The sequence below is a fragment of the Puma concolor genome, chromosome A2 (genome assembly GCF_028749965.1).
Source record: "Puma concolor isolate L17-30 chromosome A2, mPumCon1.1.hap2, whole genome shotgun sequence".
NCBI classification, from domain to species: Eukaryota; Metazoa; Chordata; class Mammalia; order Carnivora; family Felidae; genus Puma; species Puma concolor.
The window spans coordinates 1,251,006-1,268,463 of NC_141668.1; the positions used below are offsets into that span (position 1 = coordinate 1,251,006).

The 17,458-nt window shown below is 56.9% G+C and overlaps 1 protein-coding gene across 1 annotated transcript in view; it reads left to right on the top strand.

The window, feature by feature from the left end:
- PTPRN2 (protein tyrosine phosphatase receptor type N2) overlaps positions 1 to 17,458 on the top strand; it is an 806,499-nt gene that overhangs the window by 699,592 nt on the left and 89,449 nt on the right. The window contains exon 14 of the mRNA XM_086680696.1: positions 1,908 to 2,120. Coding sequence (XP_086536822.1) covers positions 1,908 to 2,120 — 213 coding nt within the window. The remainder of the gene's footprint in view (positions 1 to 1,907; positions 2,121 to 17,458) is intronic.

Genomic DNA, 17,458 nt, shown 5'->3' on the forward strand with positions numbered 1-17,458 from the left:
CGCGCCGCCTCCTTTGTTGTCCCGGCTCGGTCTGCCGACGCGAGGCGGTCCCGCGGGGGGCGCGGGGGGAGCGAGCGGTCCTCCTGGAAACGCCCCCCACCGAGGTGCCGGCAAGGCCTCTTTCGGGGGGCGGAGGGGCCGCCGCGAGGGGGAGGCCGCCCCAGCCGCGGGACGCAGTCAGGGGACGGAGACCCCGGCCCGGAGCCTCGCGGGCGCCCAGGGGCGCTGACCTGCGCGCCGCGCCGGGGAGGTCGCGGTCCCTCCCGCCCCGCTGGGCCGCGCCGCGCCGGGTGGGGTCCTCCGGTTTATTTATGGGGCTGCGGCTCTCGCCCCGCGCGGGGCGGGGACAGGGGTGCGGAGGGAGCGCGGGCGGCGGGGGTGGGTCCGCTGCTCCAGGAGCCAGAGCCTCCCGGAGGCAGCAGTGCCGGCGCGGAGGGAGGGGCGAGCGGGACGGAGGGGAGGGGTCCGCGCCGGGGAGGGGGGGTGGGGGGAGAGGAGACCGCGGGACCGCAGCTCCGGCCCCTCGCGCGCCCCTCCTGCGCCCCCGCCCCTCCGGGTCCCTCCCCCTGCGCGCTCCCCCCTCCCCAGCCCCCTCCCCGCCCTCCCCACCCTCCGTGTGCCTCCCCGCCGGTTGCCAGCCTCGCCGTCCTCCTCGGAGCCGGGCGTCCAGGCAAGAAAATTCGGCGTCTTTTCTCATTTAACCTGCGTTTCCATTAACTCGGTCCCGGCACCAGCTAATCCGCGGCACCGAAGGCAAAAGGAGGCTAATTAATGACCAGCTTTTCCAGTCAAGACCGGCGATAATTGCTTTGGTGGCCTTTATGATTACAAGATAAAAATGGCCCGGCCTGACATAAGAGGCCCTGTGTACACTCGGAGACGGGAGGAAATGAGGAGGTGGGAGGCTGAATACGGAGCAGAAAATTACTAATAGAAGAGAGATAATGAATAGGCCGGCCAGGCATTCATGGGGAAAAATCCATTTTGTTACCACGCGAAATTAGGTGGTGGAAAGGAGTTTGCTAATTGTCCTCATCTTGTAGCAACCGGGACCGAGGCGGGGGCGTGCGTTTCATTCATTGCCCGGGTGGTGGTGGGGGGCGTGCTGGCCGGAGCCGCTTCTCACCGCGGCCACTGCACCTGACTGAGGACGAGGCTGCCCCGCGAGCACCACGCTCCTTGAGCCCGGAGGGGACTCCGGAGAGATGCGCCCAAAGCCTGCCCCCCAGACAGTGGGACTCTGATGCTTTGTCTCCCCATTTTCCACACCGCCGGGAAGCGGCCTCCTGGACCCTGGCCTCCCCAGCGCCCCGCAGCTCCTTCCCAGGAAAAGCGTTAGGTGCCCGGCGGCGGTCTGTGTCCCGCGGGCGCGCACGGAGGGTCCCAGGTCGGTGGGGATGCCTCGCCAAGTGTCCTCGGAGGCACCGCCCCTGCTGTGTCTCCGGGAAGGTTGAGGTGAAACTTTCAGAGATCCTGCCCCTCTTTTGTGCTGTGCGCTGTAGGGTTGTTTGACGTCTCTGTGCCCCAGGAACCACCCCCCTCCCCCCCCCCCCCCCCCCGCAGAAACATTTGTGGTGCGTGCTCTGGATAAACTATTTCTCTCACCCTTGTCTGGACAAGGGATGCGGGCCAAAGAGTTCACGTCCTTACGTTTTGAAAATCGGTGGTTTTAAGAATAAAAGTGATGCCTCTGAGTTTCCTTTTGCAAACGCTGCGACCCTTAAGATGCGAATTAGACATAACTTCCCTCCTTGCTTGGGGGTGCTGTTCTGGAAGGCCCTCCCGCTGGGGCAGGGCCCACAGCCCGCTGCGCTGAGCTGTCACGTTTTGGATCCGCTGGGAAAGGGTGGTTTCCAGGAGGTCCTATTTGCTGGCCACTAACACACTCCTTCTCTCCTGTCCTGCAGAAAAGCAAACTAAAGCTCCCTCCACGCCGGGCAAAGCAAGGGGACTCGACCCCGTTCATTGTGCTCACGCTGGTCTCCGTCGTGGCCATGGTGGGGGTCCTCCTGGCCTCCGGCGTCATCTACTGTCTCCGCCACACCTCCCGCGCCAGGCTGCAGGACAAGCTGTCGGGACCAGGGGACCACCCGGGCCCGGACGCCACGGCCGCCTACCAGGTAGGGGCTCCGTTCACCCACTGGACACACAGATCAGTTAACTGCCTGAGGCCCTTCCCCACGCCCAGCGGCTCTCTTACCCATAGTTTGGGTTCTTTTAGGAGGACGGTTGGAAACTCCTCACTAGCGTTCACACGAGTCCCTTGTAACCACAGTTTTACTGCTTCGTGTTAATCTTACTCTGTTCTCGGCTGGTCTCAGTTAGCTGTGAAAGCAGGTTGCTCAATGGAAATGTGGAAGAAGTAAGAAACGTGAATTACGTATCTTTATCTTTCTTAGTTTGGCCACTATTAATGAAAAAATGCCAAAGTTGCGAGATACGTTGGCTGTGTGGGTTTTTGAAGACGTCTCTTAAATTGTCGACTTCTCGGGGTCTCATATGAAAGGATCCTTTGACCTGAACCGTTGCTGACCTCTGCTATTATTTGGATAAAGTGAAATCTAATGCCGATAAGTGGGAAGTAAGCCAAGGACGTCCCCTTGAGAGCCAGGGCGGCGGCCTCCCGCGGGTAACACGGGACGTCCCAGACCCACCTGGAGACAAGTCAGAAGCCAAAGAGAATGTCAGGAAGGCAGGTTCAGACCACACGGGCTGGTAGAAAATTCCCAGAATGTTTGGACGTGCCGTAGCGTACGCTTCATATTCGGTAATGTCCTGTAATGAAGATGTGCCTTCGGTTGTAACAGCATACGAGCCCACGGTAGGAACTAGTTGGGGCGTTGGATTCCTTTTAACGTAAAATGGCATTTAACTCTAAGTACATTTTCCCATTTGGGAAGGTAAAACATTTAATCATCCTTTTAAAAATTCATTCGATATGTATTTGTGGAAGATTCCCTCCCACTGGACGAGATGCTTTGTTTTGTCTAGTGACATGATTGTGCCGTGGAATATGTCTGTCTTCTGTACGACACATCCTATTTACGATCGTGTATAAGTTGAATGTTACTCTCCTGTCATGACAGTCATACGGGGGGCTCTCCTGCTCTTTCTAGAACCACCCTCCCCCGCCCAAGCTGGCCCCCTGGGTGCCCTCTAGGACTGGCCTGTGCTGCCTGATTTTGCTCCTTGGGCTGCCCTGACGCTGGCCCACGGAAGGAGCTGGAATGAGTTTCTTTTTTTTTTTTTTTTTTTTTTTCAACGTTTATTTATTTTTGGGACAGAGAGAGACAGAGCATGAACGGGGGAGGGGCAGAGAGAGAGGGAGACACAGAATCGGAAACAGGCTCCAGGCTCCGAGCCATCAGCCCAGAGCCTGACGCGGGGCTCGAACTCACGGACCGCGAGATCGTGACCTGGCTGAAGTCGAACGCTTAACCGACTGCGCCACCCAGGCGCCCCTGGAATGAGTTTCTAAAACCACTATGCTTAAAAGACACCAGGAGATAGCTTCCCACCTCCCCCCCCCCCCCCCCGCCCCGCCACCATTTCAAAATTCTTGGTGTTGTCCCTGAACGGAGGAGAAACGCTCCGGTTTTCTGGAGGAGGTCACAAGGCTGGTCAGCGTGATCGTCTCTTATAAAGAAATGGCAACTTCAAATGTGTGGGAGGTGACATTTCAGCCCCAGCGCACGGCTCTGCTTCAAAGCAAAAGAAAAACCACGTTTGAAGAAGAAGCCTAGGAAAAAATGTCACATAAACTAGTAAGAATTTATCCAGAAATTCTATTGAGCAAGACCATCGGTGTAGGATGGCCAGGTCTGTGCCGGGACATAAATAAATTATCACACCAGTTCTGTTCTGTGTGCAAGAGACGGGAGATCACACAGGGGTGGATTTTTAGAAAGCACAGCATCCTTTGATACACTTTGAAATTCAAATATAAAATATTGATAGAATGGAAAGGTTGGGCTTGCATGCAGAAATGACTAAGTTTGGCAAAAACGCAGGTTGAAATTGCACACTGAGAACTGAGTTTCCGATAATTAACAGAAAAAAAAATCTTGCCAGTGACAGCTCTAATTAATAGTATCTGTAATTAAAATCATGCCCTTCCAGCAGGAAAATTGTTTGAATTTCTTGGAGTGACCTTTTTGTTGTTCCTCCTGGGGACATGGTGGTTAAGTTGATATTGATTTTATAATGAGCTCTGGTTTGTTTAATAAGAATCTGTAATCCAGACGAGAAATGAAATGTGTACTTTTCTTCAATCCAGATTAATAAAAAGGGGAAAAAACTTTTCCTTTAAAAATGTGATCCAGGGAAATTTGGAAATGAAATGACTGTAAAGATTTTCGGACGGGCTTGGTTTTGTTGTCGCTCCAGTATACGTTTTAGGGAAGGCCTCTGATTAAATGTGGACATCGTCCCGAAGTGGCCTGTTCGCCGGGGAGAAGGTGCTGCTGTTTGAGCAGCTATGTTATTGTGGTTTGTGGTTAGCAGGGCAGGACTCTGCACACGGGGATGGGGTTTCACGACTTTTCCCTCTAGATTTAGCTGACTCATGTATCACCAGCTCTTAAAAGCATAGCTACCAATAGAGGGGGTTTACATTTGTAAATGAGGCAAGAGTTAGCTCATTAATGCGTCCGCACTAAACCTGGGTTTTCTAGAGCGACCCCTGAGACCCCCTTTGAACGCAAACGTCTGTCTGAGAAGTTGTCCAAAGTATCGCAAACATAAAACGATTTCAGGAAAAGCTGCTTTGATGCTTTTTTATTTTTGCATCGTTGGCCTTCTGCACGCGGTTAACCCTACAGTGGAAGGGGAGTTTGGATAAACCTCCCCTAAGTCCCATCACTGGACGAGGAAAACCGAGCGATTTGATATCATACCTTATCTCTTGGGGACGATGAAAATAATCATTGTTATAATTTTTCCGGAAGAAAGTGTGCGTGAGGTTAGAAGTAGCTGACCTGGGAATGAGGAGTGGCGGGTGGCAATGTAGCAAGTTTTATCAGCGTTGGAATATGACATGACCCTTCCGACGGACGGAGTCGGTGTCCTCGTCAGAACACAGGGTGACTTGCCCCTTCCGATGGACGAAGTCAGTGTCCTCGTCAGAACACAGGGAGCCTTCGCCAGCAGTGAAGGATGGGGTTCGGGGGGTCTGCTCCAGCCGAGGCTCTGGTGGCCTCTGGACTGGGATTTCTTCTTCCCGGAGAGGCTGAGAGGAGAATCCATGTGTCCCCAGTTACACGGCACGGCAGTGGCCTCATTGCAACATGCCTGGCGCGGGAAGGCCCCCGCGCAGCCGTGGTCCACGCGAGCCCTCACAACTCACCCGTGTGCTGTCTGCCCTCCCAGGCTGCTGGCGGTCCGTGCAGAGACCTGTGCGCTCATAACTCATGATTCGGGGCTTTGGGTTACAGTGTGTTCATGGAGTGTTCCCGAATCATCAGTGGGCTTTTCTTCACACTGTTTCAAACAGTGAGTACTTTGCATTATTAGATCCTAATGCAGACACGTTTAAACATTTTTCCTTTTCTTCCTCGGAATAGAACTATTTCGTAGACGGAGTCAGCATCTTAAAGCTTAGTTTACGGATGTGTATGTGGGTGAGATTTTTGTTTGCTTTACCCATTGGAAAATCAAATATTTCTTGATAGACTCTCACGCTTCAACACTTACCAAGAGATCAGTCTTACCAAACAATCTGTCATACTTTAATTTCCTCAAACTTGGAAGAACTTCCAGAGTAACTGAAACCTGTTTGGGAAGGTCATTTTTTTAATGGTCACCAAACTTTTCTCGGTTGTTTTAGTAGATATTACTTCTTCTTCTAGATGCGGAAACCATAGTATGTTTGGATTAAGTCTGTGCTTTGTTATCTGGAAAGGTAATTTCTTTACTTTTGTTCTTTCTTTCCCCGCGTTGGCCTGTCAACATGTAACATTTACATGGCGGGAACGCCTGTGCACCCACTCACGACACGTGGTCACTCAGGGTAGCAGCGCCCGGTTCACGTGGAAGGAGGTGGAACCCACGGCGCTGGGGCCCCACCTCACGTGGGTGTCCTGTTTCCGTGGAAGGCACTTGGGCAACACTGTGCAGAGAGAAGTCGTTAGGTGATAAGTAGACGTTCCCCGGCTTTTTCCCTCTGAGCGTCTTTTGAGTGTCGCGTCCATTTCTCTGAGGCTCTGATCACCTTGGAGCAGCCAGTTCGGCAGCCCACCGGCCCTCGCTCCCACCCCACTCGAGGGCACGGACCCCGGCGGAGTTTTCCGCAAGCCTCTTTTGATGGTTTATTTCACAACACCCAGGTTTCCTTGTTACTTGGAGGCCTTTGGAGCCAGAGGCAAGAGCGCATTTGGGTGTGGGCGGCCTGGACACGGCCCCGGGGGCTCATCCCACTCGCGAGTGGTTATGGGAGTGTGACATGAGGTGTGTTGTGGCCGCTGCTGTCGGGGGGGCTCCCTCCGCTCAGGCTGAGGGGCCCGTGGCCCGGACGCGTCCTAACTTCCCACCTCTGGACAAGGGAGAGCCAGGCGCTCACAGAGGGGGTGTGGTGTATTCTCCCGGGCTTTGAACTGGGGGGTCTTTCTTTTTCCACGGCGGTTTAATCTTTCGTAATCTGCACTCACCAGCTAGAGAAGCGTTTTTCCGATTCAGGTAGACAACAGTGAGTCCCCTGAGGTTTGCCTGGTCCCCACCACGAGCTCCTAAAGTCGTCTGTTCTGTCAACGCTGTCTCTTAGAACGGCTTTTCTTGGCTCTACGTTTAAGTTTTCACATCAGTATAACTTTTTTTTGCGACTTCCCAGCAGGTGAAATCTATCCTGCTTCAGAAATGGGCGAGTTCCCTAAAATCATGTTAAAGACCTCACATTTTTCCTAATCAGTCAAGCCTGAGAATTGGAGTTTTGCGAAGTTTGCCCTTGCAGGAAGCAGCTATCTGCACCTGTGTCTGTAGGTAGAATTCTCCAGAAGCTCTGTACGTACTGAGTTGGCGTTTCGTGTGGTGGGAGGGTGAGGCCTTGTCCCGGCGTGCCGTGCTCCACGGCCCCAGGAACAGGCCCAGGCTTCACCGCAGGTGCTGTATTGTTTCCCAGAAGCACAAATGTCACCTGCCTCCCGACACAGCCACGCCACAGACCTAGGAAAACCCGCAGCCTTCTGCCCTGCCGAGAGCAAAGAAATCTGTCCGTCCTGAGCATTTCGAGCACATGCATCTACGTGTATGTGCACTCGATTTCAAACGATCAGTACGCGGGCCGACGAGCTCGGCTTAGATCTTCTAGATACCTTCCACTCTGGGTCTGAACGTGGTTCGGTAAGGCGTGACTTTGTAGTGCATTTTTCTCTTCGGTCTTAAATTTTCAAATATGCAGTTCCCAGAAGCCGCGGCTACGTGCCCGTTCTCCAGTTTCTGTGCAACGCGTTTCCTCAAAAATAACTCCTGAGATTTGGAAATAAATCTAGAGGAGGCGGAAGGCTGGAAAGATTGCCAAAAACATATCTAAACACAAAAGTGAGGCATGTTGCTGTCCTAACGCAGCAAGCCACCTCCCTTGATCAAACGATAATGATTAGATCAGACTTAATTGAAAATAACAGACCACTCAGTGAGATGCTGGAAGACGAAGGCTCGGGCTGGCTGATGCTGGGGGTCCCGGGGCCTGGGTTCCACGGCTTCTTCTCGTAACTGTGTTGCTGTGTTTTATTTTCATGCTTGTAGCCTGGTAGTCGATCTGGGTGTGACTTGGATAACTGTCTCTTAAGGAAGGAAGGACGAGGGAGGGGCGGGAGCGTTAGCTTCGCCTGTGCTGTGTCCCGTGCCGCCCGGCCACCGCGGATCTGCTGGGTGCTGTTGTTCCGTCCGCGGCCGCCACGGAAGGGCGTGCCTCGGAGGCCTGCAGGGGAGGGTGGGCGTCCTTGCGTGGCTTCTTGCGTGGCTGCCGAGCGAGGGCCAGTCTGGGTGGCGGCTGCCGACGGCACCTCTGATCTGCTTGAACGTGGCTTCCTGTCAGAGAGCGTGCTTCCGCACGGCAGGGGCCCCCTGCGCGCTTGGGAGGCTCCCCGGTCATCCCCCGTCGGCCACCGACCACTGGCCAGTCACCCGGCAGTGCCCACGGAGGTGCTCTGAAAGCCACACGGGACCCCCAGGTCACTCTGTGCGGCCACGTCGGGAAAGTCAGCGTCAGGCGGGCTGTGCCCTGTCTCAGGTCCTGTGACTGGTGGTGGAAGGGCCAGGTGAGGGCGATTTGTAGCACTGAGGCCCCAGGCAAGTACTCCCGCGGCACGGAGTAGGTCCTGGGGCCAGGGAGCACTCGCTTGCAGGACAGGGCAGAAGCTTCCAGAGCCCCTGCCCCTCTCTTCGTGGTGTGAGGCGCCCGGGGGCTTCAGGAGTGGTCAAACTCACTTCTCTGCTCAGTTCCCGACTTCTCCTAGACAAGGAGTTTGTCCTAAAACCACAGGAAGCAATCGTAGTGACAAGGCCACAGGTCATGACGCTGAGGTCAGGCTCATGAAGGCCGGATGCACGGACGGACGGGGGAGCACGTCCTCGAGAGAGAACGAGCCGGGCCCGGGGTGTCCCCGTCACTGTGCTGACAGACCGCACAGGTTCAGGCCTGTAGAGCAGGGGTCATCCTTAGTGACCACACTGGAGACAGGGCCAGTGCCCACGAGCTTACTCTGGGGACACGTGTGTCCTCAGGGGGCCAGGCCAGCCTCCCTGTGTCGAGGGCGGCCCCAGAGGGGTGGGGGGAGCTGCGTGCAGCATGCCCTCCCACTCCCGTGGTTCACGGCCCACCCCCGGTGTTAAAAATCTCTCCTTCCCAATATTTGAACACGGAAAATAGAGACCACAATACTTCCATTCCTCTGGCCTCGTACCTCTTGGCACCTCACCCACAGAATGCGCTAGAAGGAGCTGTATGCTCCTCACTGGGCTGTTGAAGGTCAGAGAAGGTCACGGAAGTACAAATGCCTCTCAGTTCTATGGAGGGGAAGCTCTTTGTGATCGTAGGCGCTGACACAGGTCTGCTGGTGGCCGTGGGCCCGGCTGAACCGCCCGCTTCTGGTGCATCCCTCCCTTTCCAGACGTGTATTCATCACACGTTCCTGTGCACGGGCTGCCCCCTCCTCCAGGCCCCAATTCACACAGGTGCGCACAGTTTCTTTTCTTTTTCTTTTTTTAATGTTATTTATTCTTGAGAGACAGAGCGCACAAGCAGGGGTGGGGGCAGAGGATCCAAAGCAGGTTCCTCGCTGCCAGCACAGAGCCCAACGCAGGGCTCGAACTCACGAACCACAAGATCATGGCCTGAGCCGAAGTCCGATGCTCGACTGGCTGAGCCCCTAGGCGCCCCAGGCGGGCACATTGTCTCAACCGAAACCTAAGACACCCGATCTGCAAACAAAGCATGCGTGTCTGGCAAGGTGCAGATTTCTGTAAGCCTCAGCACATTTCATGAAGTCGGTTAGAGGACGCGCAGGTGCGAAGAGAGGGTCCCACTGGCCTCTGTGAAGGGCTTCTCCGCTCATCTTCCCGGACCAGAGAGCGATCAAGTCCTCCCTCAGCTATGAGCCAGCGCGGGGTGGACTGTTCCAAGGGGACTGCCCTCCCCCCGGCCGCCTCACGCCCCACACGCCAGCGTGGCGGACCCTCCGTCAGGGAGCCGTCTGTCGTGCGCGGGGCCACATGTGCCCGGAGATGCGCTGCCCAGGTCCTCAGAGAGGACGCCGAGCTACCCTGAGTGAGGTGGGTGCCATCAGGAGAAGCTTGCGAGAGGAAAGGGGTGCGTGCAGGATGGGCTTAACAGGGATCTAGACCAAAATGGCAGGAGGTGGGGAAGGCATTCCGGAGGGCAGGTGCGGGAGGCGGAGGGCAGGTGGGGGAGAGAGACCCCACCATGAAGAGCAGCAGGCCCAGAGCTGAGAGGCTGGTCTCCCGATGCCTCCCTGCCTCCCCTCCAGGAGGGACGGTGTGTGGATGCGGGAGAAGAGGCCTGGGGCAGCTCTGGGAAGCCTTTTTCCCACCAGAGCCAGGCTCTCCGCCTGTGGGAAGCCTGTCCTGGGAACGGCCTGGTGCGCGCTGAGCGGAGCCCGCACCGGGAGGCTGGTGTTGGCCCCGAGGGGACCAAGCCTTTGGTGGCCTTAGGGAGCGTGCCCCGCACTGAGGGCATTAGGTGCAGTGCAGTGCATGAGCCTGTCAAAAGTCGCCGAGCCCGGCTCTTACACACACACACACACACACACACACACACGCACGCACGCACACACCCCGACGAGGATGAAGGTAAGAAGTTACACAGGGGGCGGGGTGAGGAAGGCTGACTGGAGCCTTCAGAGGCACACAGGATGTGTGTTTACGAGCAGGGAGAGCTTTGCAAACAGCAGATGCACGATCAGACCCAGGAGACTCAGGCAGAAGACTGTCATCTCCAAATGTCAAACGAGGAACATTCAAGATCACGAGAGGAAAACTACTCGACCAGCAGAGCCCCCGGAGGCGAGAGTCCTGCGGGTTCGGCTGCCTGTCCTGCCAGGGGGCAGGACACCATGTTATGTTAGCATCACTCCCCTTCAACCGAGGCCCCTCTGCTCCCCTCCTCCCACCCCGGCTGAAGTCTGGGCAGCATCACAGCCATTTCCTACGGAAGCTAACGGTAACAACGTTCTCTCTTACGTCGGAAAAGCTACATAACTGGGTTTCTCTTCTCCATCGAATTAGTCATTCTTAAACTTCGTTGCTCAAAATATTTCAGTCTCCATCGGGGTTCTCTGCTTTGGGAGAATTGCTGATAATTAAGAATGGAATCTTCTCTGTTAGGAAGGAAGGACGACACATTCACATATATGGTCTCCAGTTAGGAAGGTGACTGGTGGGAAAAGTATTCACTCAAGAGTTTTGGTTGTAAAAAATAAAGACGTGAGGGCGCTTGGGCCGCGACATCGGCCACCCCGTGGATCACCAAGGTTGACCCGGCCGATCTGGCTGCGGAGGCAGGCGTCCCTTTCCTCCCTCACCATTCCACGTGCGCCCCTCCTGAAGCTGCACGTGAAGAGTCCAAGGCACATGAGTGGCTGTGCCCCCTGTGGGGACCTCCAGACGAGCTCTAAGGTCTATTTGCAGGAGCACGTGGGGCAGTGCAGTTCCAAGACTCCAAACATGTCCAAACAACATGCTGCTGGCCGTCTGCCTTTCTTAAAGAAAATGTAAAACATTTTTTAATGTTTGTTTATTTTTGAGAGAGAGAGAGAGAGAGAGAGAGAACATGAATGGAGGAAGGGCAGAGAGAGAGAGAGGGAGACACAGAATCTGAAGCAGGTTCCAGGCTCTGAGCTAACAGCACGGAGTCCGTTGCGGGAATGGAATTCACGAGCCGTGAGATCATGACCTGAGCCAAAGTCGGACGCTCAACCGACTGAGCCACCCAGGCGCCCCCAAAACATTTTTAATTTAAAATTTGAAAATAGGGGCACCTGGGTGGCTCAGTCGGTTGAGCGTCCGGCTTCGGCTCAGGTCATGATCTCACAGTTCGTGGGTTTGAGCCCCATGTCAGGCTCTGTGCTGACAGCTCAGAGCCTGGAGCGGGCTTTGGGTTCTGTGTCTCCCTGTGTCTCTGCCCCTCCCCTGCTCGTGCTCTGTCTTTCTCTCTCTCTCTCTCTCTCTCTCTCTCTCTCTCGCTCAAAAATAAACATTAAAAAAATTTTCTTCAATTTTTGAAAATAAAGCAACCAGGGAAAAGCATCTGGGTGTAGGTGTGTGTGCCCCTGCACACAAGTATTCGGAAAACAGGAAATGGAAGATTCAGAGGTGACTCTATTAGCAGGTCAGGCCGAGGTTTTAACACGTGTAACTCCGTACAGGGTGTGAAGAATGTGAACACGAAACACAGCTTTAAACTTGGACTGACCTCGTGGCGTTCGACAGAAATCAGTTTAAGGAGTTTGGGTGATAAACCCGCACAGGCAGTCAGCACCAAACGTAGCTGGACTGAACTTCTCTAATTAAAGTTAAACATTTGGATTTGTTGTGTAAGTATAGCATTTTATCCCTTTCATTCTCTGTGAAGACGGTGAACCAGAAGAATAACCAAAAAGGAGTATTCCTAGGATCGCACCTTCCACAAATCCGAAAATCTTATGCTCTAACCAGAAACCAAGATTTCCCGAGTAGGGGAAACAAAATACAGGTTTATGACACCAAAAAACCGGTTGGAAGGGACGTCTACCCTGTTTCCGTGTTTCGGGACCGTCTCCCCTCCTCGGTGCTGCCACCCTCTCCCACGTTCAAGAAGAATGAAAACCCTGAGTTCGGTGGCCCCAAACTTTGACACCGAGACGCGAGGGGAGACCGGGACCAAACCTCAGATTCTCGGCTGCTCGAAGCCGTCGTCTTCTGGCCTCAGGTCCCGCCGTGCTTCCAGACGGTGGCCTCCCTGCCTCTGTGTCTGGGGGTTTTCTGGGCACATCTGCAGATCCCAGATGTTCTCCACACCAGGCAGCAAGGCGGAGCGGGGCCCCCCGTGCGTGGCGGGCAGCCCCCCGAGGGCCCGGTGCCCCGGACGCTGTCAGCACCTCCTGCCCACTGCAGAGCCCGCCCCACAGCCCTCGCTCCGGAGTCACGGGACGGCACCCTCACCGGTGTCACACGAGGGCCGTTGGAAGCGTTGAGTTCCTCCAGAGGTCAGCACCTGTCCCCGTGTGGGGGACGACAGACTCTCGGAAGCTCTCACAGGGCCTCGGAGGCCGGGGAAACAGACGTGAGGCCAACACAGGACGGGGCTCGCGGTGGTGGCCCAGCCTGCCGCAGCAAAGCCACCAGACCCCGGCTCCTCGGAGCTCTCTCCTCTGGCCTCGCCCGGCGAGGTCGCCATTGAGAGCAGCTTCAGAGGGAATAATTGGGCCCCAGGACGAAGTGCAGAGGCAGCTGCGTGGGTGACCGCTCCTGCCCCCGCCCCCCGGGCCCTGCCCTTTGGCTTAATTAGGCGACGCTGCAGAAAAGAAGGAGTGAATACCTTTTGTGTCCCCGGCCGGCTCCTCGCAGCCCCTGGAATATCCCCTGTGCTTTTCTGTCTCTGGACCTTTGTGCAGACCGCCCCCCCTCACGCTGAAAGCCCTCCCACTCGGCTTTATCCTTCCAGATCATTCCCATCTGTCAGCCTGCTCAGACCCCACACCCTCACCGAGCCTTCCCGCCCGGCCCAGGATGGCCTGTGTGCTTTCAATGGCGAGACCCTTTCATCGGACCCTTTCTTTCACCCTGACGTGGCCCCGGGTGTGCGGCTAGTCCGTCGTCACTGGTCCGCACATCTGGAGTTCCCTCCCCACCGGTGCGGGCGGTTCCTTCCGGGTCGGGTCCTCCCGAGAATGTGGGGAGCACCCGGGCCTCCTGGATTGCCAGATCCGTGTCGTGAACGCGCCTCACCTTGCAGGGGGGTGTTTGGTGCTCCGTAAGAGCCAGCCGACACAGGGCCCCGGCGTGGGAGCGGCCAGCTGGGGGGAAGCATGCGGACTGCGCCCCAGGCCATTGCGCATCCAGAATAGAGCCCCCACGGGGAGCACCCGGGACGGAGCCACGCGGGGAGGGCGATGAACCAGTGACGAGAATTCATCACCTTGGGAGCGAGAAGAAAGTTAGGAAAGTGCCAGGAGTTTCTTGTGGGAAACGGCCGCTCACCCCTTAGGCCACGTGGGCCCAGGCCACTCCGAAGAGGCCTGGGGTTTAGTTTTGACGGACTTGGAGACTTCAGATCGTCTGCATTTGAATTTTTTTTTTTAACGTTTATTTATTTTTGAGACAGAGGGAGACAAAGCATGAATGGGGGAGGGGCAGAGAGAGAGGGAGACACAGAATCGGAAACAGGCTCCAGGCTCCGAGCCGTCAGCCCAGAGCCCGACGCGGGGCTCGAACTCACGGACCGCGAGATCGTGACCTGAGCCGAAGTCGGCCGCTTAACCGACTGAGCCACCCAGGCGCCCCTAGATCGTCTGCATTTGAAGCGTGTGTTCAGGGCGCTGGAGACTGGCTCTGCGCACGGAGGTCGGGCGGAACCTGTGAGCTCCGGAGCCGTCGCTGGCCTCGCGGGAACCGGTGAAACTTAGTGGCGGGAGGGTCACCGGCTCCAGGGGCCCAACAAGTTTGGGGCTCGTGTCTGCTGTTTGATCTGCCGTGCAGATGCGGCCTGGCGGGCTGTTCCGGGCTGCAGTGGCGGCCAGTTGTGTGGGAACCGCATGTCAGACAGGCCGTCTCCCACGTCCCGGGTTCCAGCCCCCGGCCACGGCGCGAACCGTGGTTAACTGGGCTGTACGGGGACGTTTATTGAAACGATGTGTTTCCTTCCTCTGTTTTTATCTTCGTGGCTCTTCCCTGACTTCAGTCTGATGTTTATCAAGAGCCGAGCGAGGGGAGAGAGTGCCTTGGAGGGGCAGCCCCTGAGAAGGGGGGTGCGGCCTGCTTGGATTCGGGCGCATCACGTACGTCTGGACGAAGTCGAGCGTGTGGGGCCGCACCTGTCTGCACGCCACCTGCGGCTTCTGAGACCGGAGGAGTCCCCCGACCGGATGAGGCTCTTGGGCTCTCTCCGGGGCCTTCCAAGGGCCAGCACACAGCCTCCCCCTTCCTGCAGCAGCACCCAGTTCCGGCTCCTGGGCGGCCCAGAGCGGCGGACCCCGACGGGGCGCCCCAGTGGGTGAGCGTTTGCCGCGGCCTCCCGCCCGTGCTCGACACCCAGGGGGAGAGCAGCACGGGGCACCGCTGCTCAGAGCCCACGTGTGGGGTGTGCCGTGTGCCTTGAGGAGCAGGGGAGGGGTTATCGCCGCCGCTCTGGGGCTGGGGGCGGACGGCGGAGGGAAGCAGCCGTTTTCCTTCCTGGATCAGACTCCTGCAAGACCCTTCTGGATTCAGAAGCGTGTCGAAGAGTATTTTCGCTCCTGTGAGTTAAAATGTGTCTGCATCTTTAAGTTTTATTTCGAGAAAACATCTTGCAAAATGGGGTAAAATCACTCCGTTTTCCTCGGTAAACACTGCGTACCAGGGAGCTGTTTGGGTTACGTTACGACTGTTGTGGAAAGTGGAGCCGAAAGTAACACAGCTGCACGTCCAGCCAGAGGGCCGTGGTCTGCAGCCCACGTGGTTATTGGGGTGAAGGCGGTGGGGGTGGGGGGACGGGGTCCCCGATCTCCAGTTAGAGGTCGGGGTCAGTGATGCCCTGCAGAAGTCCTGGGGCCCCACCTAGGGTCTGCCCTGGAGAAACATCCCTCCCGTGGGGTGTGACGGGCTGTGTGCGTGATGCCCCCCCCCCCCCCGGTCGAAATCCCCGAGCGGTCCACCGGAGGGGGCAGGGCCGTGCCCTAAGACAAGCCACGTGTCACACGCCAGGTAACGTGGACTGGGCTGTGGACCGGGCACTCCATCCAGGGAACCGGTGTGGCTCTGGCCGAGACGAGGGACAGGGCCAAGGGTGTGTGCCTTGGCTCTGACTCCGCGGAGGGCGGGCGGGGAGGGGGTTCCGGTTCTCCCCCAGAGACGGCCGTGGCCCTCGGTCCCCCCGCGGCTGCAAGGGGGCTCAGGGGGCCCCGGGATGTCGGGGGGAGCACGGTGCCCGTGTCTCTCTCCCCCGCAGTGCTGATCGGATACGCCATTTATGGCGAGAACAAACCAGCTCTCACAAACCAGGTCCGGAGTTGCCGTGTCCGCGGGCGGCCTGGCCGGCCCAGAATGTAGGCCTAGGCAGCTCCTCCCAGGTCACATCCGGCCTTATGATGAAACAGCAGCCCGTGACGGAGGTGATTCCACGAGACGTGGTCGTGTCTTTCCGTGCTGTTTTTCCTTAGTGACGCATCACAGCCGCGTTGACAACCCGGGATGTTGCCTCCCATGCTCTTCCCAACTTGTACTTTCTAAGCGTTTCACGTAGCTTCGTCCTATCGAGTGGAGAATTGGACGCGTTTTTGGTTTTTTTTTTTGTTTTTTTTTTTTTTAATTTTTTTTTTCAACGTTTATTTATTTTTGGGACAGAGAGAGACAGAGCATGAACGGGGGAGGGGCAGAGAGAGAGGGAGACACAGAATCGGAAACAGGCTCCAGGCTCTGAGCCATCAGCCCAGAGCCCGACGCGGGGCTCGAACTCACGGACCGCGAGATCGTGACCTGGCTGAAGTCGGACGCTTAACCGACTGCACCACCCAGGCGCCCCTGGACGCGTTTTAAAACACACCTTGTTCTGGCTTTTCTCGTTACAAAAGTCATACGTGCTTCATCGGGGGGAGAAAAAGAGCAAAATGAAAAACGAAACAAAAACCTCCCGCTCTGCCCCGGCAGGCGGGGGGGGGGGGGGGGGGGGGGGGCCTGTCTCCGTGCGTCCTGCCCTCCCGGGTTCTCCCTGGCTTTGCTTCCAGATCGGAGGGCCTGCGATAAAGACCTCCCTGTCCCGCGGGCTCTGCGGCCTTCCAGTGAAACTGGCCGCTCGCGGCCGCCCCGTCCCCCTGCCGCCGCCGTCCCCGCGAGGCCGCCTTGGGGGTGCTTTGTGCGCCTTGTTTTTGCTGTTTGTCGGGTCTGCCGTGCCCTCCGAGCTGGAGATCGGGCGCCTCCCCAGAGAGGCCGGTCCCTTTTCAGCGTGCTCTCTCGGTGTTTTATCCAGGCCGGGGTAATTGGCCTCTCTCCCTCCGCGGCCCACCCTAATGAACGCCCCTCCTTCCCGGCGGCTTTGTGCGCCCCTCCTCGGTTCTGCCCCGTTACCACAAATTACGCTCTGCAAATACCCCTGAGACTCCAGCGGTCCTCTGTGTACACACTCAGGCTTTGTTCCCATTGTTCCTTGAAAGGTACAAAGAGGTTTTTCTTAAGCCTTTGTCGTCTTGGTCTTTCTTTCGGCGGAATTTGGGAATGACAGGTCCTTTCTCTCGGAGTGATTCCCACTCTGCAATTTTCCCCCATCAGATGAAGATTTGAGAAGTGAGACATTTGCATTATTATGTGTATGGATGGATTTCTGCCCCCAAAATCCTATTCAACTTATCTTGCGAATTGCGTTACAAAGACGTATAAAATAGGTTGAGGCTCTACAGAGGTAGCCCAGGGCCTCAGCTGCAAGGGTAGCGGCACGCAGGCCGCTTCCAGGAGGTGATGGCCGCGGGGTCGGCCCGCGCCGTGTAGGCCTGTTCCTCAGCCCGCACCCTGCACCCCAGGGACTCCTCAGCCGGCACCCTGCACCCCAAGGATCCACTCTGACATGTAGAGCTCTCTGGGCTTGAGCAAACCCCATGCTGACTCTGCTCGAGGGGTCCGGGGGCCCTCGGGTGCGCATGAGTGGCGGGACCACCCCACGACACTGTGTCTGTGGGCTCAGGACACGCTGGGGACAGCCCCACACCACAGACGCCGAGGTTCTGAATCTGAAGAGTTTGTGAGCACGGGGGTGCGGGCCCTCGTGTTCTGCCTTTCCTGA